At 38.7% G+C, this 22,328-nt stretch overlaps 1 protein-coding gene across 1 annotated transcript; it reads right to left on the bottom strand.

Annotated features, from left to right (window-relative positions):
* Positions 1-1,592: 1,592 nt before the first annotated feature.
* On the bottom strand, positions 1,593-2,762 carry LOC104247002 (uncharacterized). The gene has a single exon (XM_009802929.1). The coding sequence runs from the start codon at positions 2,760-2,762 to the stop codon at positions 1,593-1,595; it is 1,170 nt and encodes a 389-aa protein (XP_009801231.1).
* Between the last annotated feature and the right edge of the window lie 19,566 nt (positions 2,763-22,328).

The following is a 22,328-nucleotide window of genomic DNA, read 5'->3' as shown; positions in this document are numbered from 1 at the left end:
TGAAGAAGTAGGGCTGGAAAGGACAGTAGAGGGTGAAAAGATAGTAGGAGGAACAGGAATAAGAGATGTGTGAGTAGGAGGAGAATGAGGAAGTGAAGAATCATCACAAACTGCAATTGAGGGTGTAGAAGGTCCCCCTTTATTGGGCAAAACAGGTTCAATAGGGGGAGCTGAAATAGAAAAAGTAGCCTGATTGGTACACAATGTAGAAAAAGGAAAAATGTTCTCATAGAAGACTACATCTCTGGAAACAAACATCTTCATGGTGCTAAGGTTTAAGAGCTTGTAACCTTTCTTTCCAAAAGGGTATCCCAGGAAGACACACCTAACAGACCTAAGAGTAGAAGCATAGGTTAGATAACCAAATGCCCTCAGAGTGGTAAGATCGGGATCCTTGCCAAACAATATTTGGTAAGGGGATTTGAGACCTAATACCTTAGAAGGAAACCTGTTTATGAGAAAAGTAGCAGTTAAGAGACATTCCCCCCAATAAGCAATAGGAACATGAGATTGAAATAGTAAAGCTCTACTAGTTTCTAAAAGATGTTTATGCTTTCTCTCGACCACTCCATTTTGTTGTGGGGTGTTAACACAAGAAGTTTGATGTAGAATCCCTTGAGAGAAGAAAAAATCAGAAGAAGAGGAACTACTTCCTAATTCTAAGGTATTGCCAGATCTAATCATCTTAACTTTAGTGTGAAATTGCCTTTCTACCATAATAAGAAAAGATTTTAAGACATTGAAAGCGTTGCTTTTTGTTTTGAGCAGATAGGTCCATGTTCCCCTACTAAAATCATCAACAATAGTGAGAAAATACTTATATCCATCATGAGTTTATTCCTTATAAGGTCCCCATGTATCTATGTGGATACTTTCAAAGATTGAAGTGGAAGAAATGATATTGGAATGAAAAGGCAACCTAGTTTGCCTAGCTTTAGAACATATATCACATGGATGAATATCATTAGGAATGGAAATAGACTGAAACGGAGATAAAATCTTCATATTTGAAAAAGGCATATGCCCCAAACGTTTGTGCCAAAGGCTTACATCTTTAAACAAACTTACTGAACATGAAACTAACTTAGGAACATGTCTACTAGACTTATTACAAACTGAAGAGGGCTGAGGAACAGAAACTTTCTGAAACTTGAAGCTAGAGGAAATAGACTTTGGATGCAGTAGATATAGACCATCTTTGATTTCACCAACTACCACTGACCTCTTCATTGAAGGGCCTTGCAAAATTGTACCAAAGGCAGTAAATAACATGATACAACGAAGGTGTTTGGTAAGCTTATGAACAGATAATAGATTAAATTGAAAATCTAAAACATAGAGAACATTAGAGATGGTTATTCCTGGCAGAAGATGTACACTTCCAATCTGTTTAACTTTTACCTTGTGGGAATTGGGAAGCTTAACAGAGACTGGCATAGGAAGAGAAATGATGTTGAATAAGATGGAAAAATCAGATGTCATGTGTTCTGAAGCCCCAGAATCTATAATCAAAGACTTAGGGTGAACAAAAGAAAAATAGGAAATGGCATTAAGTTCTGACAGTGGTATACTTGCACAGTTGGCAACAGCTACTACCTTAGAAACATGATCACTTTTTGCCCAATTTGCATCTGTTGAAGCATTTGAAATAGCTGATTGTACTGCTCCTGTGAAATTGTGTTTGCTGAAGAAACTCCCTCTCCCCCTTTTAATGAGTATCCTGCATTTTCTTCAGTGATGGTTGCATTTCCATGTGCATAATTCTGAAATTTCTTGGACTTAGTGAACTTGAAATCTGCTGGAAAATCCACTATCCTGTAGCATTTGTCAATATTATGGCCAGGTTTCTTGAAATAGTTACAAAATAGGTTGTTTCTCTTTCCAGCAAAATTTCCTTTGAACTTTCCTTCTATAGTTTTATGATTGTTGACTTGTTGTTGTCCTTCCATGAAGGTTGATTCTGCAGGATGCATCCCAATGTGTATCTCTCTTTGTTTTTCATCTTGGATTAAGAGAGAATAATCTTGATTACCATTGGGTAGAGGAGTCATCATTAGGAAGTTGCTCTTGACTGGACCATATGCTTCATTTAGGCCCATCAGGAATTGGATTAATCTGCCATCCTGAAAAGATTTGAGGGTTTTTTCTTTCCCTCCACATGAATAGTTGCAAGAACAGGTGATACAGATATTGAGTGTATCTAATTCATCCCAGATTTTCTTCATTTTAGTATAGTATCCTGCTATATTAGTGTTTCCTTGAACAAGTTCATTAAGTTCTTTTTGGAGTTGATATAGTTGAGCTCCATTACACTGCCCAAACCTAGCTTCTAACTCCATCCATATATCTTTTGCAGTTTTGGAATACAACACACTATCAGCAATATCCCTAGAAAGAGAGTTTAAGAGTAAGGAAATTACCATGTCATTGCAACGATTCCAAGCTTTGGATGAAGGATCAGCCAGGTCTGGTTCTTTGATGGATCCATCAATGAAACCAAGCTTGTTCTTGGCTGAGAGTGCTATGACAATTGCCTTACGCCAACCACCATAGCTTTTCCTGTCAAAGACTAAATTGACTAACACCATACCAGGTGAGTCTGATGGGAGAAGGTAGAGTGGATCTGAAGCATCAGAAACAAGAGTGTTTCGAGCAATCACTATGGAGGTAGAAGGCGTTTCTTCAGTTGGGTTAGTCATGAGAAATCTGAGCAGAAAATCAAAAGAGGTTGATGAGCTACCAGGGCTCTGATACCATGTCATATTTAGGAATTTTTCTTATCTATTGTATTGAATTCATTCATCTGTACAGTACATGTATTCTTATATACAAAGCAAATGGACCTAAGTGTAAAGAATGAATATTCTAACTACCTACAGTTGTACTATTTCTATTTCCTACACTATAACTAACGTGTACATGTCAGTAACAAAATAAAACTGAAAGATGTTATTTTATTATCTCTAGAAGCTTCTCGTTGTCTTCAGAAAATTTCCTAATCTTGGGCTGAGGCTGGTGTATTTGTTCTTGCCCAAAATAGTAAGAAGGCCCAAGACAATTAGTTGGCCCAATTTGCTTCTTGCTTTGTATTCCATTATCAGACAAAGACTTATTTTCATAAGTCATTTGTTTTACTTTACTCTCTTTCTCTTGTCTGAAAAGCGATTCCTCCTTCAATTTAGGGTTTGGTAAAATTGAATCACCATCTCCAACAGGATCAAATGGGATATGAAGTAAAATATATGGAGCAGCCACATATTCATAGGTTAGACTATACCTATACGCTACACGACTGTCAGGCATTTCATCGAACAGTAAGGAAACAACTCCAATTTTCTCAAGGTTGGCGAAAATAAAGCCAATGGACAGAGCTTCGTGCCACTTGAATTCTGACTTTGTATCCCCAGTAACAATTACAAGTGGTTGTGAATCAAGAGTTGCCGTCACGAAACCTGCTTCGGTTATTTTGTTATCCAAATCAGAGTTCAACTCAATGGATGTATCTTTAATCTTCGCAGATTTAACAGACAAAGTGGCAGCAATTGTAGAGTGCTCAAACTCTAATGTGTCGGGCCTTTTATTTGGGTTGTGGAGTAGCAAACACCTTAGAGAGGCAGTGAGGCATTTCGTCGAACACCAGTTCTGCAGTCATGTCTGAGTAGACATGTACTGAAACTGCAACTTTCATATTAGTCTCTTCATCTGTTAGTTCAGCAAATAGAATGGAGTCGCAACTCATGTCTGGTAAGAATGATTGATCTGGAACTGGAGGTGGAAAAGTAGGGCTCGGGGGTGGAAGGAGAGTCGGAGGGTATGGGGGAGGTGAAAGGGAAGCCACCCAATTGGTAGAGGAGGGACAATGAAATCACCAATGTAATGGATCAATATTTACTGAAGAAGAGAAAGATTGATTCCAAGGACAAACAATATGGGATACAAGAAAAAGGAACTAAAAAGGAAAACAAGAATGGAGGGAGGTTTCATAGTGCTCCAACAAGAGCTAAATCAAATTAGAGAAAAGACTCGATATTTCCATACTCTATTTCGTACACCCTCTTACTATATATAAGACTTGTATTCTTTTCAGCTCACTAGTCTTGTCTCAACCTGGATCCCATATCACACGTTGGGTTTTGCTCAATTCAGCAACTGGCCCAAATATCTTAGCTTCTACCCCAATAACATAATCAGTAATGGGCCTATTCATTACAGAAAGTATCCAAGATAAAATATACAACAACAATAATATAACCAGTATGATTTTACAAATAGAGTATGAGAAAGAAGTTGGGATATATACTATTAATCATGGGTTTGGTTTAGATATAGTATTTATTATGAAATAATTGTTTATTCAGTTTTAATAAAATTTTAAATAGATCATATATTAGTTTGTGTCCTTTGCTTATATAGTAGATGATTTAGTATATAGAGTTTAGCTTATACACGGAAGATTAAATCATCGGTTCTTATAAGTATAAAGTTTGAGTTCACAATCTAATGATGGAATTGGACAAACCATCAGGAATGATTGTAGCACAAGATTAAATATAATTTATCTTGATTGTGGGAATGGTTTAATTCCAATTTCTTGTGCTAGTATATTTTGTATGTATTGAACGGACCAAGTATAAAGTTTGAGTTCACAAACTAATGATGGAATTGGACAAACCATCAGGAATGATTGTAGCACAAGATTAAATATAATTTATCTTGATTGTGGGAATGGTTTAATTCCAATTTCTTGTGCTAGTATATTTTGTATGTCTTGAACGGACCAAGTAGAGATAAGTATTTTATACTGACTTAATAAAATAAACTCTCTAGCCATTAAATGTACTTATACTCTTAATCTTGATATAATTATTATTAGCTGTGTACATTATTATTATTTTAATTTATTAAAAGGCGAGATTCTTTCGTGGGTCAATATGCCTGGTAAATTGGATAATTATAATATACATTGGCAAAATAATAGTTAGTTGATGGAATCCATGTCTCGGTTTAGAGATTGATGATACACATTTATGAAAGCTTATAAATTTTCATGTGTAAACCCGACCGGTGAATTTTGTATCTGACACATGAAATAAGTTAAGCGAAAGTCTAAAGGAAATAATTAATAAATTAAATCATCAGTAATTTAATTTAATTGATTAGTATCTGAATCTTAACATGGGGAGTTAAATAAGATTTAATGGATGAATTTCTAAATTGAATAAGGAGTGCAATTACAAATTTTTAGTGGAATTATTCGTAATTAATTATGGTGGATATTAATTTCGAAAATTACAAATTAATTCCATAATTGAAAGCCTTGTTAATTAAATTCTGTGGTCCCTACTGTGCCTAAAGAATAGAAAATAAAGGAATCCTTTTTCTGGTGGAAAAGAAAACCCAACAGGTTTTGGAAAAGGGTTTTAACCCTTCAAACTTATATTATGAATACATAAGGTTTTCCACCTAAAGAAAGTAGACAAGGTGGCCGAATTTCAACCCCTTTTTTCCTAGAAAAATTTCGCCTACACGAAATTACTATTTTAGGATATCATTTGGATAACACAGTAGAAGACCGTGGATGGTTCGGAGATCATGATCGTGCGGGTGGTAGAGAGTTCATTAAGTTGCTGTGGAATTGAAAGCTCACGTGATAAAGGAGCTTTGTTCACGCTTCACGAGGTAACCCGTGAAATTCCGTTTATACTAGTTGTCTAGATTACATGTGATTTTGATACTGGAATTGCTTCCGCTGCTTATAATAATCTTGTCACAACCCTAAAACCGATTCGGTCGTGATGGCGCCTATCGTGAAACTAGGCCAGCCGACACAACTCCCGAATTAACCATTTAATCAATAAGAATTGTTTTCAAGCCTTTAATTAATTAGATATCTCATAATGTAAGTCTAAATGAATAGTGCAGAATAAATATATAAGCCCGACATCAGGGTGTCACAAGTCACGAGCATCTACTAAGGTATGAATACAACATGAGTCTAAGAATGTACTAAATACAATCTAAGGAAGACAAGAGAGAGAAAAGCAGTGCTGCGAACGTCGGGCAGCTACCTTGCTAACTCCAATGATTCTGCCACTAAGCAATCAACACCCGTTACCGGGTTCAGAACTACCTGAATCTATACACAAGGTATAGGGAGTAATGTGAGTACGCCAACTCAGTAAGTAATAAAAGTAAATGAAAGCTGAGCAGTAAGAAAACACGTAATCCACGTCATAACACTACAACAAATGTAGATCATTTTCAAAGCAGTACACAAAATCATTTACCTCATAAATCAAGCTCAGTTCCAGTAAAAACCTTTTTAAAATAACTTTCAATGTTTTCAAACGAGTGATAAAAACAGTGAGTAAAAATGATAGAACATAAACAACCTCTCGGGCAAAACATGTACCCTAAACCACCCCTCGGGCATAATATCAGCAGAACTAGCCCCTCGGGCTACCTCACAATCACTCGTAATCATCCCCTCGGGCATAACATAAATCAAGAACCGTCCCTCATGCAACATGGATCAAGAACAGCCCCTCGGGCTTCAATATGAAACAACAACAGCCCCTCGGGCTACAACACATCACTCACACTAGGTACCCGTGCTCACTAGGGGTGTACAGATTCCGGGAGGGGCCCCTTACGGCCCAAGCGCAATATCAAGCCATCTCGTGGCATGATCAATAGGCTCTCAGCCTCATATCAAGCAACCTTGTGGCGTACAACTCAGGCCCTCGACCTCATAATCATGAATCAGCTCAATATCGTTGCGGTGTACAGCCCGATCCCATAATGACCTCACGACACAGGCCCTCGGCCCAACTCAGTCAAAAATCTCTAAAAGCCACTCGGGCACAGTAAAATATGATGCTCAGCTCATAATATCATTTAAGATGTGAAAACAATATAAACATGGCTGAATTATAAAAACAGTAGAATATAGTATGATTGAGTACAAGTATAAAGTCAAAACAGTAAGGAATAGTAGTAAAAATCTCCTAAGGGTCCAAAATGGTTGGCACGAGGCCCAAATATGGCATTCAACCCAAAATATGATGATAGCAAACAGTTTTCAATCAAATACGCAGTAAAACAGTTATTCGGGATGGACTAAGTCACAATCCCCAATGGTGCACGACCCCGCGCTCGTCATCTAGCGTGTGCGTCACCTCAAAGTAGCACAACAATGAAATCAGGGGTTTCATACCCTCAGGACAAACATTTACCGTCATCACTTACCTCAATCCAGTCCAGACTCTAGCCCGCAATGCCTTTGCCTCTCGACTCGGCCTCTGAATGCTCCAAATCTAGCCAAAAGCAGATTCATACCATCAAAATATTCTAAGGGAACTAAGCCCACTCGAAAATATCTGATTTACATAAAAAATTCCGAAATTGCTCAAACTCGGCCCCGGGGCCCACGTCTCGAAATCCGATAAAAATCACATCAATAGAATCCTCATCCTCTCACGAGTCTACCCATATCAAATTCATAAAAATCCGATCTCAATTGCCCATTTAAATCCCTAAAAGAATTCTCAAACTTTTCTTCCATTTTCCCCCAATTCCCACTCTAATTTCTCAAATTAAATGATGCAATTGAAGACTAAATCATGGAATTAAATCAAATATGAGTGAAAAATACTTACCCCAATTGCTCCATTAAAAATCTCCTCAAATTTCACCTTCTCCCGAGCTCTCTAATGGTTCTTGTGATATTGGACTTAAACCCTCGATTTTGAACTTAAACATTCTGCCCAGATATTTTCTTCATCGCGAACGTGGCAGCACCCTCGCGTTCGCGAAGCACAAAGCTTCATTGACCAAACTTCCTTCTACACGAATGTGAGGACTCTCTCGCGAATGCGATGCGAAACTGACCCACCTCTTTGCGAACGCAACCTTTACTATGCGAACGCGTAGAACAAATGCCTTGGGGTCCTAGCTATTCCACTTCCTCTACGCGAATGCGGCAAAACTCTCGCGAACGCGATGACCACTGACCTCAGCCCTTCGCGAACGCGGGACCACCTTCGTGAATGCGAAGGCCAACCCCACTTCCTCACATCCTATCCCTTCGCGAATGCGGGACATCCATCGCGAACACGAAGGTCAAAAAACTGCAACACCAACAGCAGTTTTTTTACAACTTTTTCCAACATGAAATGATCCGTTCAACTACCCGAAACTCACCCGAGGCCCTCGGGACGTCAACCAATCATGCCAAGATATCTCATAAACTCATTCAAACTTGTTCCAACCTTCGGGACGCTCAAAACAATATCAAAATACCAAAATCACATCGGATTCAAGCCTAAGAATTTCAAAAACCTTCAAATCCCGCTTTCGATCAAAAAGTCTATCAAACTTTGTCCGAATGACATGAAATTTTGCACACACATCACAAGTTACACAATGGACCTACTCCAACTTCCGAAATTCCATTCCGACCCCTATATCAAAATCTCACCTATCAACCGGAAAACGCCGAAATTTCAATTTCGTCAGTTCAAGCCTAAACCTTCCACGGACCTCCAAAATACATTCCAATCATGCTCCTAAGTCCTAAATCACCTAACAGAGCTAACTAAATCACAAAATTCCAATCCGAGGTCATATACTAACAAGTCAAACCTTTCAAATTTTAAGCTTCAAACTGAGAAATGTTATTTCAAATTCATTTTGATTACCCTGAAAACCAAAACCGATAATTTACATAAGTCATAATACATCACACAGGGCTAGTCATGCCCGATAACCGGCGAGCAAATTGCAAAAATCTCAAAACGACTGGTTAGGTCGTTACATCCTCCCCCACTTAAACATACGTTCGTCCTCAAATGTGTCCAGAGTTGTTCAGAAAACCATCAAATCAATGTGTAAACTTACCATGCACATACCCGGGGGTGATACCATGTCACCCTATCTTATATAGGTCCGATAACACAATGTAACTGAAATTTCACAACCCAACCTAGCCCATAAACCTTAGAACCACAGTTCCACTTCTGAATTCATCCACAAGATCAGAATCTCACATCTATACTCTGAATAAGTCCGAACAAGCTGTAACAAACCATATCTACAACCTCAGATGCAATTACATGATATACCACACAACTCAAACGCTCGAAGCGATGACTTCTAATCACAACAGTTGCTCAAAACATCTGAATTTCGATAATAAGCCTCTTATCAAATAAAGCCTCATTCCCGCTTCCGTATACTGCCAATGATAAATGAAACATGTAGAAAGTCATAACCATTCCTCATATCAACTATTCGTGAAGCCATTTCTCCTTTGGCAAGGACAATAGCAAATTACTTAGCCGAACCTCGATATTATCCTTTCAACATGCTGAAGTCGAATCCGTTTGTATTCATTATAGATCCAACGATCTCATCTAATCCAACACAACTACTCCGGTGACATGACACATCCATACCATCTAAAGCCACAACTCGCGCAATCCGCGCACCAATAAGCAACAATCCGATCATACTCAACTCATGAAAATGACTCAAATGAAAGAGTTGTACCGCAAGCTCACCAGTACCACCGCAACACAATGCTGAGAATCCATCACACATCGTAGGAACAAAGCACATGAATCTAACCCAAAGGGTCATACCTCCACATAACTTCGCTGCAATACGCGACCCTATCCAAACACCGGTCCACATGAAACACCTCAAGTCACTATGCTCAAAATCGACAACCGCGCATAATTTGATGTCTAGAACTAAAGAAAATCATCATACCCACGGAAAAGCAATTGACATAACATTACACAGACCCGAGAGGACACAACCGATATGCCATCCGCCGAGCAATACCCAATACTCTTCCCGCTCGAATTCCACTAAGAGACCCCAATAAAACCGCACCACATGTGCCTATAACCGACAAATCCCAATGCCTCGCAACATGGAAAGGAAACTCATAGATCTCCCCAGATCACTAATAAGCTCAATAACAATCGAATCAACATATCCCTCAACAATACAACTCGAAGTCAACAAAGCCGACTCGATGTAGAACATACCTCCATATAGGTCTACCAATAAACCCCTTATCAAAGAGTTCCTAAAGTTGCCCCTTCAACTTCTTTAACTCCGTCGGTGCCACACGATACGGTCCCCGACACCAAATCAATACCGAAATCAATAACCCTATCCGGCAGCATGCCCGGCAGCAAAAAACACACCCGGAAAAGCCCTCACCACCGGAACCGAATCAGTGGTAGGATTCTCTACACCAGCATCCCTCACGAAGGCCAAATAAGAAAGACAACTCTTCCCAACCATTATCTGGGTCTTCAACAATGAAATCACCCTACTGAGAACATAACCCGTCGAATCTTGCCACTCCATTCGTGGCATCTCCGGCATAGCCAACATCACCGTCTTAGCACAACAGTCCAGAATAACACAATACGGAGACAACCAATCTATACCCAATATCACATCAAAATCTAACATACCAAGCCACAAAGGATCCACTCGGGTCTCCAAACCCCGATAGTCACCACACAAGGCTGATACACGCGACCCACAACCACAACATAACCTGTTTATGATAACTCCCAGTCTCCAAATCCATATAGCACACGAATCACCATATCTGATCCCAATTTCGCCGTCTGAATACATACCACACCTCTAATACCCAATCATTCCACGAGAGATACTCTAAAAATTCTTCTGTGCCACCAAGCAAACTCGAATATCAGCAGTCGATCCAACAAGAGAGAGCCGCGATACCAATGATGTATTATTAACTCAATCACATTGCGTTTGCTGAAACGTATGCCCTCATCAAGTCGCACAAATTAGTGATATCATTTACCTAGTCATCTGAAACTGTCCATGATGCCTAAGAATTTATGACCTTCCTTCCAGAATTGAACCGTGACCTCACACATGCAAATCTCAACCCTACACAGCATACCGCATATACCATGCCATCCTATGATAAATATGTGAGCTTCATAATCCACTCCGAGCTACAAGCAACTACGTACCCAACTAGCTAAGAACTTTCCATTGATCCCATCTAGAAGAAAATCACTATACATCCCATGCTCCTCACGCTCGTAGAAGTTATACATCTCCAACCATGGTAGAAACCATCAAGAACTCTCTGAATTCCATTTGTACAAAACTAAACCGTAAGGACTGAATCCTTCTAACTCAACCAAGTTACGCAGGCCACTAAAACCCAAGAGCATTGCCGCGAAACACCTGTAGAAACTCATTACCTCGTAAGCATCCAAAGAACTAATCATATCCTTACCATGCCGATCCGGCCTACTATCAAGCTATCCTATCTATCCAAGTTCCTTCTAATTAACCTTCAACTTGATACTTCTTTTTGCTATAACACCACAATTCCTCAACCCAGACTCACCACGCGAGACCCAAGCATAAAACCACACCGTCTAAGGCTCACAAGCCGCTGAATACTCTCTTAAATGTTCCCAAAAGCACCACATTCGAAATACCTACCCCAAAGAGACTTCCTACGAATCCGAAGTCATTACCTCCATCTTCTTGATACTGATATATAGAATCTCATAATTGATATAGAAATGCCACAAGTCTCGATACCCTCCAATGCAAACCTCAGTTACTAGCCAAATATACAACTTGAAATTCTCCAATTATTACATGTAAAATCTTGAGCCCATTAGAACCATTCTCGAGAGTCATCCACTCTACTCAAACCGCAATTAGACCGATCCAACCAGCCGGATGACCTGTGCTCCATTGGCACTCCGACACCGCAGAATGTAACCTCACCTTAATGCAACCAAGCAACTTCCTGTTCTATGCACTGTACATCCTTTACCAATAACAACTCAAGTTATTCCGTGATTCTCATACGCCCATAAAGCATAACATAACCTTTATTGAAATTTCTTCTACTTGAGCCATCCTCGGTCTCATCCTCCGTAAGCCATAACTGATTCGCCAGTATGCTTCAAACTAGAACCAACATAGCACACAACCATGCAATCAACTACTCAATAGTAGGCTCCCCCACTTGGCTCGACGCCATAGATCAAAACACACAATAACTTACAATGCATATGCTATATTACTGCTATAATGCCATAGTGAGATTAAACTCAATCCTTAATAAGCTTATGTAACACAGATCATCTAGTACTTTAAATCTTCTGCAAATCTCGCATTCACCCTCGTAACAATCAAGCCCCCTCTCTTAAGCGACCCAAATTCCAATTACAACACATATTTTTCACTAGTTAACAGAGATCTTCCAACAAACAGCATAAGGGTCACACAAACTTCAGGACACTCCGCAAGAGATAACCCACCTGTTTTGCCTCAGCTAACATCTCCTTATACCCTTCCACCGCCACAAACATTACGCAGCAACTTAATCTTCCTGAGTTTGAACTCATATCGCAACATGAAATTTACTTCACTTCCCAACTAGAAACATGAAAAGATTCTTCACACTCCCATAACTTGGGGCCATACATCGAATCAAGATGGAAATCAAGTACCAAATAGTTCTTTCTGTCCTCATGCAGACCCTTCTCGTCTCATTCAATTCATATAAACACATCTCGCAGTCATATGACACCTCATCACATAGCTACCCAGTCATCACTCCCACTAATAGGGACACTATCGAACATACCAATCCAAAAGCACATGCTCACACAATCAACGCCTTCGTGTTCAAACTGCAGGTAAAAACCCAGCCTCGAGTCATCCAGACTGGCCCAACATCAACACACAGAGATCACATCTCGCCCCTCGATTAGGGAATCACAAGCCATCGATGCATACCTGATACGGAGCGCTCATGCGCGCATACGAACGCGTGGAAGGAATTCAAAGAGTTATATTCCAAGCTGAATCGAGGACGCACCATAAGAATTTAAGAATGTGAAGTTTTTCCTAAAGGTTCTGCAGCCTCCCGAGGATAAGCACAGACATCTCCGTACCGATCCGTGAGACTCTACTAAACCTGCTCATGACTCGTGAGACCTATGTAACCTAGGCTCTGATATCATCTTGTCACGACCCTAAAATTGACCCGATCGTGATGGCGCCTATCGTAAAACTAGGCCAGCTGACACAACTCCCGAATTAACCATTTAATTAATAACAATCGTTTTAAGCCTTTAATTATTCAAATATATCATAATGTAAGTCTAAATGAATAGTGCGAAATAAATACACAAGCTTGACATTGGGGTGTCACAAGTTATGAGCATCTACTAAGGTCTGAATACAACATGAGTCTAAGAATGTACTAAATAAAATCTAAGGAAGACAAGAGGGAGAAAAGCAGTGCTGCAAACGTCGGGCAGCTACCTTGCTAACTCCAATGACTCTGCCACTAAGAAATCAACACCCACTACCGGGTTCAGAACTACCTGAATCTGCACACAAGGTGCAGGGAGTAATGTGAGTATGCTAACTCAGTAAGTGATAAAAGTAAATGAAAGCTGAGTAGTAAGAAAACACGTAATCCATGTCATAACACTACAACAAATGTAGATCATTTTCAAAATAGTACACAAAATCATTTACCTCGTAAATCAAGCTCAGTTCCAGTAAAAACCTTTTTAAAATAACTTTCAATGTTTCTAAACGAGTGATAAAAATAGTGAGTAAAAATGATAGAACATAAATAGTCTCTCGGACAAAACATGTACCCTAAACCGCCCCTCGGGCATAATATCAGTAGAACCAACCCCTCGGGCATAATATCAGTAGAACCAACCCCCTTGGGCTACCTCACAATCACTCATTATCAGCCCCTCGGGCATAACATGAATCAAGAATCGTCCCTCGGGCAACATATATTAAGAACAGCCCTTCGGGCTTCAATATGAAACAACAACAACCCCTCGGACTATAACACATCACTCACACTGGGTACCTGCGCTCACTGGGGGTGTACAGACTCCGGGAGGGGCCCCTTAGTGCGCAAGCGCAATATCAAGCCATCTCATGGCATAATTAATAAGCTCTTGGCCTCATATCAAGCCACTTTATGTCGTACAACTCAGGCCCTCGGCCTCATAATCAAGAATCGGTTCAATACCACTGCGGCGCGCAGCCCAATCCCATAATAACCTCATGACACAGGCCCTCAGCGCTACTTAGTCAGAAATCTCTAAAAGCCACTCGGGCACAGTAAAATATGATGCTCAACTCACAATATCTTTTGAGATGTCAAAACAGTATAAGCATGGCTGAGTTATAAAAATAGTAGAATATAGTATGTCTGAGTACAAGTATAAAGTCAAATAGTGAGAAATAGTAGTAAAAATCTCCTAAGGGTCCAAAACGGTTAGCACGAAGCCCAAATATGGCATTCAGCCCAAAACATGATGATAGCAAACAGTTTTCAATCAAATACGCAGTAAAACAGTCATTCGGGATGGACTAAGTCACTATCCCCAATGGTGCACGACCCCACGCTCGTCATCTAGCGTGTGTGTCACCTCAAAGTAGCACAACGATGTGAAATCCGGGGTTTCATACCCTCAGGACAAACATTTACAATCATTACTTACCTCAATCCGGTCCAGACTCTAGCCCACGATGCCTTTGCCTCTCGACTCGGCCTCTGAAAGCTCCAAATCTAGCCAAAAGCAAATTCATACCATCAAAATATGCTAAGGGAACAAAGCCCACTCGAAAATATCCAATTTACATCAAAAATCCCGAAATTGCTCAAACACGGCCCCCAGGCCCACATCTCAGAATTTGATAAAAATCACATCAATAAAATCCTCATCCTCTCACGAGTCTACCCATATCAAATTCATCAAAATCCGACCCCAATTGCCCATTCAAATCTCCAAAAGAATTCTCAAACTTTTCTTCCATTTTTCCCCAATTCCCACTCTAATTTCCCAAATTAAATGATGAAATTCAAGACTAAATCATGGAATTAAACCAAATATGAGTGAAGAATACTTACCCCAATTGCTCCACTAAAAATCTCCTCAAATTTCACCTTCTCCCGAGCTCTCTAATGGTTCTTGTGATATTGGACTTAAACCCTCGATTTTGAACTTAAACATTCTGCCCAGATATTTTCTTCATCGCGAACGCGGCAGCACCCTCGCGTTCGCGAAGCACAAAGCTTCACTGACTAAAATTCCTTCTACGCGAACGTGAGGACCCTCTCGCGAACGCAATGCACAACTGACCCACCTCTTCGCGAACACGACCTCTACTACGCGAACATGTAGAACAAATTCCTTGGGGACCCAACTATTCCACTTCCTCTACGTGAACGCGGCGAAACCCTCGCGAATGCGATGACCACTGACCTCAGCCCTTCGCGAATGCGGGACCACCTTCGCGAACGCGAAGGCCAACCCCACTGCCTCACATCCTATCCCTTCGCGATCGTGGGACATCCATCGCGAACTCGAAGGTCAAAAACCTGCAACACCAACAACAGGTTTTCTGCAACTTTTTCCAACATGAAATGATCCGTTCAACCACCTGAAACTCACCTGAGGTCCTCGAGACCTCAACCAATCATGCCAATATATCCCTTAACCTCATTCAAACTTGTTCCAACCATTGGGATGCTCAAAAGAACATCAAAACACCAAAATCACATCGGATTCAAGCCTAAGAATTCCAAAAACCTTCAAATCCCGCTTTCGATCAAAAAGTATATCAAACTTCGTTCGAATGACTTGAAATTTTACACACACATCACAAGTGACACAACGGACCTACTCCAACTTCCGGAATTTCATTCCGACCCTTATATCAAAATCTCACCTATCAACCGGAAAACGCCAAAATTCCAATTTCGCCAATTCTAGCCTAAACCTTCCACGGACCTCCAAAATACATTCCGATCAAGCTCCTAAGTCCCAAATCACCTAACAGAGCTAATCAAATCACAAAAATTCTAATCCGAGATCATATACTAACAAGTCAAAACTTGGTCAAACCTTTCAAATTTTAAGCTTCAAACTGAGAACTGTTTTTTCAAATTCATTCTGATTACCCTGAAAACCAAAACCGATGATTTACATAAGTCATAATACATCACACGGGGATAGTCATGCCCGAGAACTTGCGAGTGAAGTGCAAAAATCTCAAAATGATCGGTCAATCGTTACAAATCCATCAATTGGTATCAGAGCTTACTCACATCTAATTAGATAACTAAGTTTTTCATGAAACAAGAATATCGTGTTTATGTGCATTTTTGAATTACATGTATATGTGGTTTTCTGAAAAACTGCACTACTATTTTGTGAAGTAACTTTGTAAATTTTTTGGATTATTCTTGTAATCATGAGATATATGTTTTCTTATTGATATTTGATTGAGATTATCTGAATTTTGTGGGGTAAACCCTAGAAAAATGCAAAACCTGATTTTGACCGAATAGCCGGTATTTTCGGAGGTCAGCGAACTTGACGGACTCCGATTTAGCTGAAATTTGGTGGGTCCATCGGAAACGATGTGGTGAGAAAAACTCATTGTTGTTGCAGTGAACCATGGGATTTTTCGGCGTTTTGAGGTCGTTTGGACTGAGTTTTGGACGTTTTTCTATTTTCTGAAAATTATTTCTTAATAATTTTAATTTGTTTTTAATTCAATGGTGGTGGGGTGACTCCCCATGGTCCCCATGATTAAATACTAGTCATATAATAGGTTTACACATTGGCTATTAATAAATAGACGTGTTGTTATATTAAATTCAATAAGAGAGATGTAGGATTTTATTGACTAGGTCTTATAAGGTATAATTGATATTGTGTGATGATATAATTATTTTGTAAGAAAGTGAAATCCTCTATTTGATATCCTGAATGAATAATGATTGGAGCATTTGGCATATTTGTGCATAAAAAATTTCTCAAATTTTAGTTTATGTTTTCATGCCCTACGTGATTATTAATTTTGGATTTTCGATGAAGAATTTTGTTCTCTGATTGGAGGTTCAAATTAAGTGAAATATGACAATATTTTGTATGAGTTTTATATTGTTGGTATGACTTTTAAGCTATGGTCCATATTCTGCCATAAAATAATTTTATGAGTTACATATATATTCACTTGTAAATTAAGAATTTTATGAGTAATAAATAGCTTAAAAGTGGTTTGAATGACTGAAGTGGTTTGTTTATTTGAACTCATGAAATATTCTTAGTAAATTTATACATGTGAAATTTTATCTATTCATGGATTGAGCATTATGATTAATAAGTAGGATCCACAAAATGGTCTATTTATTTGAGTCATTGAAATCTGCTTAATATACCATGTGAAAATTATCCTTGAAAAATCTACATTAATGGTGGAGGTTCTTAACTAGAAAAAAAAAGTTTTATCTTTGGGTACTAGTGAAACTAACTCCACCCATGAGAAGAGATATTGGGGTTTTCACCGAACGGGAGAAAATATAATATCTTAGGTTCTTGTATATTTAATAAAAGGATAATTTATTACAAAATGAGATATTATGTATCCTAGAAATAGGAAGAACATAATATATGCCTTGAGCTCATAGTATAATTATAAGGAGAATGGAAATCAATGTCATATTTATTTTAATTCATAAAACTGCTTAAAACGGTTATTCTTCGAGTTTGGTTACAGGCTGGTGGTCATGAATTTGACGAACTCCGATTGACCTAAAACTTGGTAGGTTCATCGAAAATAATCTAGTGAGGAAAACTTACTGCTATGTAGTGAATCATGCTGTTTTTTGGTAATTTGAGGTTGTTTAGATGGATTTTCAAGCAGTTTATTAAATTGAATTTGTTATAAATATGAACAATTATTATTTATATATTGGCTATATTTGTGTTAAATCTGAAACATGATGATTTAACTTGATATGATATATAAAAAAGAATGTAAATCATATGCATTTAATCCTAAGTACGCCAAAAATAATTTATTCGAATTTGGTCTAGTTTTGGCGATTGTGAATTTCACGATCTCCGAATGACCTGAAATTCGATAGGATCATCGGAAACAATCATTTAAGAGGAACTCACTCCTATGCAGTGAATCACATCGTATTTTGACGATCCGAGATCGTTTAGATGAGTTTTTTGGAGGTTTGGCGGATTAAAATGTGATTTACATACAAAAAGTCATTCTTTCTATCATTTTATTTATGTCTAATATGGAACAAGATATCACATGTTGATTTGACATGAATTGGTATATGATAAAAAAAATGTAGGTCATATTTTAAATTCTTAAAAAATATTTAAAATGGTAATTTTCCAAATTTTGGAGATTATGATTTTAACAATCTCTGATTGATATGAAATTTGGTAGGTTTTCCAGAAATAGACCAGTGAACAATACTCACTGTTATGCAGTGAAAAACGTTAATTTTAGCGTTTTAAGACTGTTTAAATGGGGTATTGAGCATTTTTTTAAAATATGGAACTTAATCCTCAGAGAAAAGTTCGTGGTTGTGATAAAGTGGTGATAGGAATTAACCTCTATGGTCTCCATTTTTTATTTATAGTGAGATAAAAAATTTACGCGTTGACATTAGGTCTTCCTCCATATCGGAAAAATTTATTATGAACTCACTGGATATAGTTACTAGTTATTGATAACCTGTATTAGCTCTCTATCTGAGTTTAAGGGTTGAATCAATTTTGTAACTAAAATACAATCATGATTAAGTGGTGATAGAAATATATTTCTATGGTCTTCCACTATTAATTTCAAGTGAGTAATAAATTTATGCGCTGACTTTAGGTATTCCTCCATATCGGATAAATTTATTGTAAGCTCACTAGGTAAAGTACTAGTAATTGATATCATGTACTTACTCTCCATCTGAGTATACATGTTAGATCAATGGAACTAGAGCTATTAAAAATGGTGTTCACTTGATTTAAATTTACAGTATACTCTCCATCTGAGTTGGGTCTGTTTTAATTATTGGAGTGAATAATCTTACGTTACATATGTGTGTTGCGTGAGTAAGTTCTTTTCCCATCGAAATTGCTATTCAAGACGCATGACATATATGTGTAGTGTGTTTAAAATTTTTGTACTAAAAGGTTATATACAATTGACTGAAAATAATAGTATACTCTTCATTTGAGTTGGTTCTATTTATTTTTGGATTGTTAATTTTTGCATTATATAATATACTTTGCACGAATGATTCTTTTCCCATCGAAATTTATTATTCGAGATGCATGTATGTATATAAATATTGAATGCAGTCTGAATTTTACTATTCAGTGTTTTGTCATATTATGATCTATTTAATATTTTTATCTCAACTTTACGATGACTTTATGCAATTTATCCTATTACTTGTTAAAATTTTCTTTTAGTGATAAGACATTAATTTAAGGATGCAATTTTTTGTTAGAAGAAATTTAATTCCGGTTTCTGGGCAAAATAAGAGATGGATATCTATTTTATTTTTCGAATAACTCTTGAGTTATTGAGCTCGATAAATATTTTATCTCTTGTGGTACATGAATGCATGACCTCGTTATTGTATATTAATGTGACGACCCGGCCAGTCGTCTCATGAGTTACCGCTCCGTTTCCCCCATTTCTGCTTCTTATTGCTTTGTTTATCGATAATATATGTGATCGGGTTATTTGGCTCGGGTTCAGAAAGGTTTTGGTAAGGTTTGAGACACTTAGTCTCTTTTGAGGAAGCTTAAGTTGGAAAAAGTCAACCGGATGTTGACTTATGTGTTAGAGGGCTTGGATGTGTTCCGATGGTTCATATAGTTTCAAGAGGTGATTTGAGGCTTAGGAGAGTGATCAGAATGTATTTTGGAGGTCCGGAGGAGATTTAGGCTTTAATTGGCAAAATTGGTATTTTAGCGTTTTCCGGTTGATAGGTGAGATTTTGATATAGGGGTCGGAATGGAATTCTGGGAGCTGCAGTAGTTCCGTTGTGTCATTTGGGATGTGTGTGCAAAATTTCGGGTCATTCGGACGTGGTTTGGTATACTTTTTGATCAAACCCGTAATTCGGAAGATTTTGGAAACTTAGGCTTGAATTCGATATGTCTTGGTTGATTCGATGTTGTCTGAGGTATTTTGAAGATTGGTATAAGTTTGAATGGTGGTATACGACGTGTTTGTGCTTTTGGTTGAGGTCCTGGGGGCATCGGGGTGATTTCGGATGGTTGACGGAAAGAATGGAAGTTTGAAAAGGCAGCTGAAGTTGGAATCTTTTGTCATAACTGCATCTGCGGTTGGGAGGCCGCAAGTGCGACCCCCGCAGATGCGGAAAGGAGTCGCAGAAGCGGAAAGGGCCTAGGAAGGCTGGAGCCACAAAAGTGGCTGAGGAGCCGCACCTGTGATGGCGCAGGTGCGGGCAGTGCATCGCACATGCGGTGTCTGGGGCTTAAGTGAAAAACAACAGAAGCGGTTCATTGACCGCAAAAGCAATACCGCAGAAGTGGGGAATTGGCCGCAGGTGCGAAATCCCTAGGCCATAAGGTATAAAAGAAATCCTTCACGATTTTTGAGTTATTCTTCATCATTTCAAGTCGGTTTTGGAGCTTTTTGGGAGATTTTGAAGAGGGAATCCAGGGGTATCATCTGGAGGTAAGATTTTTGAGTCTAATAATCGATCCAATGGTATTATTTCACGGATTAGAGATGTAATTAATGGTAATTAAGGGTTAAAAATTGGGGAAACTAGGGCTTGGTATTGGAGACCTAAACATGAGGATTGAGAGGCCATTTATGATCGGATTTTGGGACTTTTGATATGCATGAACTCGTGGGGAGACAAGGAATCTATTGATCTAAATTTTATCAAATTCCGAGATGTGGGCCCAGGGGTCGGGTTTTGGTTAATTTATGGATTTGTGTTGAAATTTGATTATTTTCGCATGAGCTTCGTTCCCTTAGCATTTTTTACATCGTGATTCTAATTTTGGATAGATTTAACGCGAGTTGAGGCCGATTCGAGGGTCAAAGGCGTTACGGGCTAGATTTTGGATCGGATTGAGGTGAGTAATGATTGTAAATGTTGTTCTGAGGGTATGAAACCCTGGATTGCACATCATTGTGTTATGTTGAGGTGATGCACATGCTAGATGACGAGCGTGGGGTCGTGCACCGTTGGGGATTGTGACTTAGTCCATCTCGAATGACTATTTTACCGCGTATTTGATTGAAAACTAATTGCTATCATTATGTTTTGGGCTGAATGCCATATTTGGGCCTCGTGCCAACTATTTGGATCCTTAGGGGATTTTTACTGATAGTTTCTCACTATTTTGACTTTATACTTGTACTCAGTCATGCTATATTCTACTGTTTTCATAACTCAGCCATGTTTACTCTGTTTTTAAACATTAAATGATATTTTCAATGATAAACTTGGCTGAGCATCATGTTTTACTGTTGCCCAAGTTACTTATGAGATTCTGACTGAGTAAGGCCGAAGGCCTGTGTTGCGAGGATACACTGATTATGATTATGAGGCCGAGGGCCTGAGTTGTACGCCATAAGGTGGCTTGATATGAGGCCGAGAGCCTATTGATTATGCCACGAGATGGCTTGATATTGCGCTTGGGCCGTAAGGGCCCCCTATGGGAGTCTACACACCCCCAGTGAGCGCGGGTACCCATTGTGATGTGAGATATAGCCCGAGGGGCTGGTATTGTTCATGTGTTGCTCGAGGGGCTGATTCTATTGGTATTGTGCCCGAGGGGCGATTCTTTATGTGTTTACCTTTCCTAGTTGCCTGTCATTTACTTTCTTAACTGTTAAAAAGGTATTCCGAAGAAGTTTTAACTGAATTAAAGTGACTTTACTTATTTTCCACTATTTCATTGCTTTTACTGGCTTTTACTGCTTCTTTATAGTCAGTTAATGTGCCTTTACGTGGTTTCTTATCACTCAGTCTGCATTTATTATTATTACTCACTGAGTTGGAGTACTCACTTTACTCCCTACACCTCGTGTGCAGATTCAGGCACATCAGGTCCTGCTTGCGAGGGTTGAGAGAGCTTCCAGCAGATTCTGGAGATTCACTAAGTAGCTGCCCGACGATTCGCAGCCTAGTTCTTCTCCCTTTATCTTATTTTCTTCTGTTTTAGTTATGTAATAGTTGTGTAGACTCTTTTCAGACTTGTAGTTTTTATGATAAATGCTCATGACTAGTGACACCCCAATGTCGGGCTATGTCTATTCCGCAACTGTATTAAATACCTTATTTTGGGATTCTTATTATTATGTTAAAGATGTAGTTTTATTACTTAATTGCTTAAAAATGAATTGGGAATATGTCTGTTGGCCTTGTCTTCACGAGAGGCGCCATCACG

This window comes from Nicotiana sylvestris, chromosome 2, assembly GCF_000393655.2.
Source record: "Nicotiana sylvestris chromosome 2, ASM39365v2, whole genome shotgun sequence".
In the NCBI taxonomy this organism is placed as follows: Eukaryota; Viridiplantae; Streptophyta; class Magnoliopsida; order Solanales; family Solanaceae; genus Nicotiana; species Nicotiana sylvestris.
Note: the sequence above shows the minus strand (reverse complement) of the source record. Positions and strands in the feature narration are given on the sequence as shown.

Bases quoted from the DNA above. Each gene is read 5' to 3' on its own strand.
- LOC104247002 (XM_009802929.1), bottom strand. From the start codon at position 2,762: ATGACATGGTATCAGAGCCCTGGTAGCTCATCAACCTCTTTTGATTTT.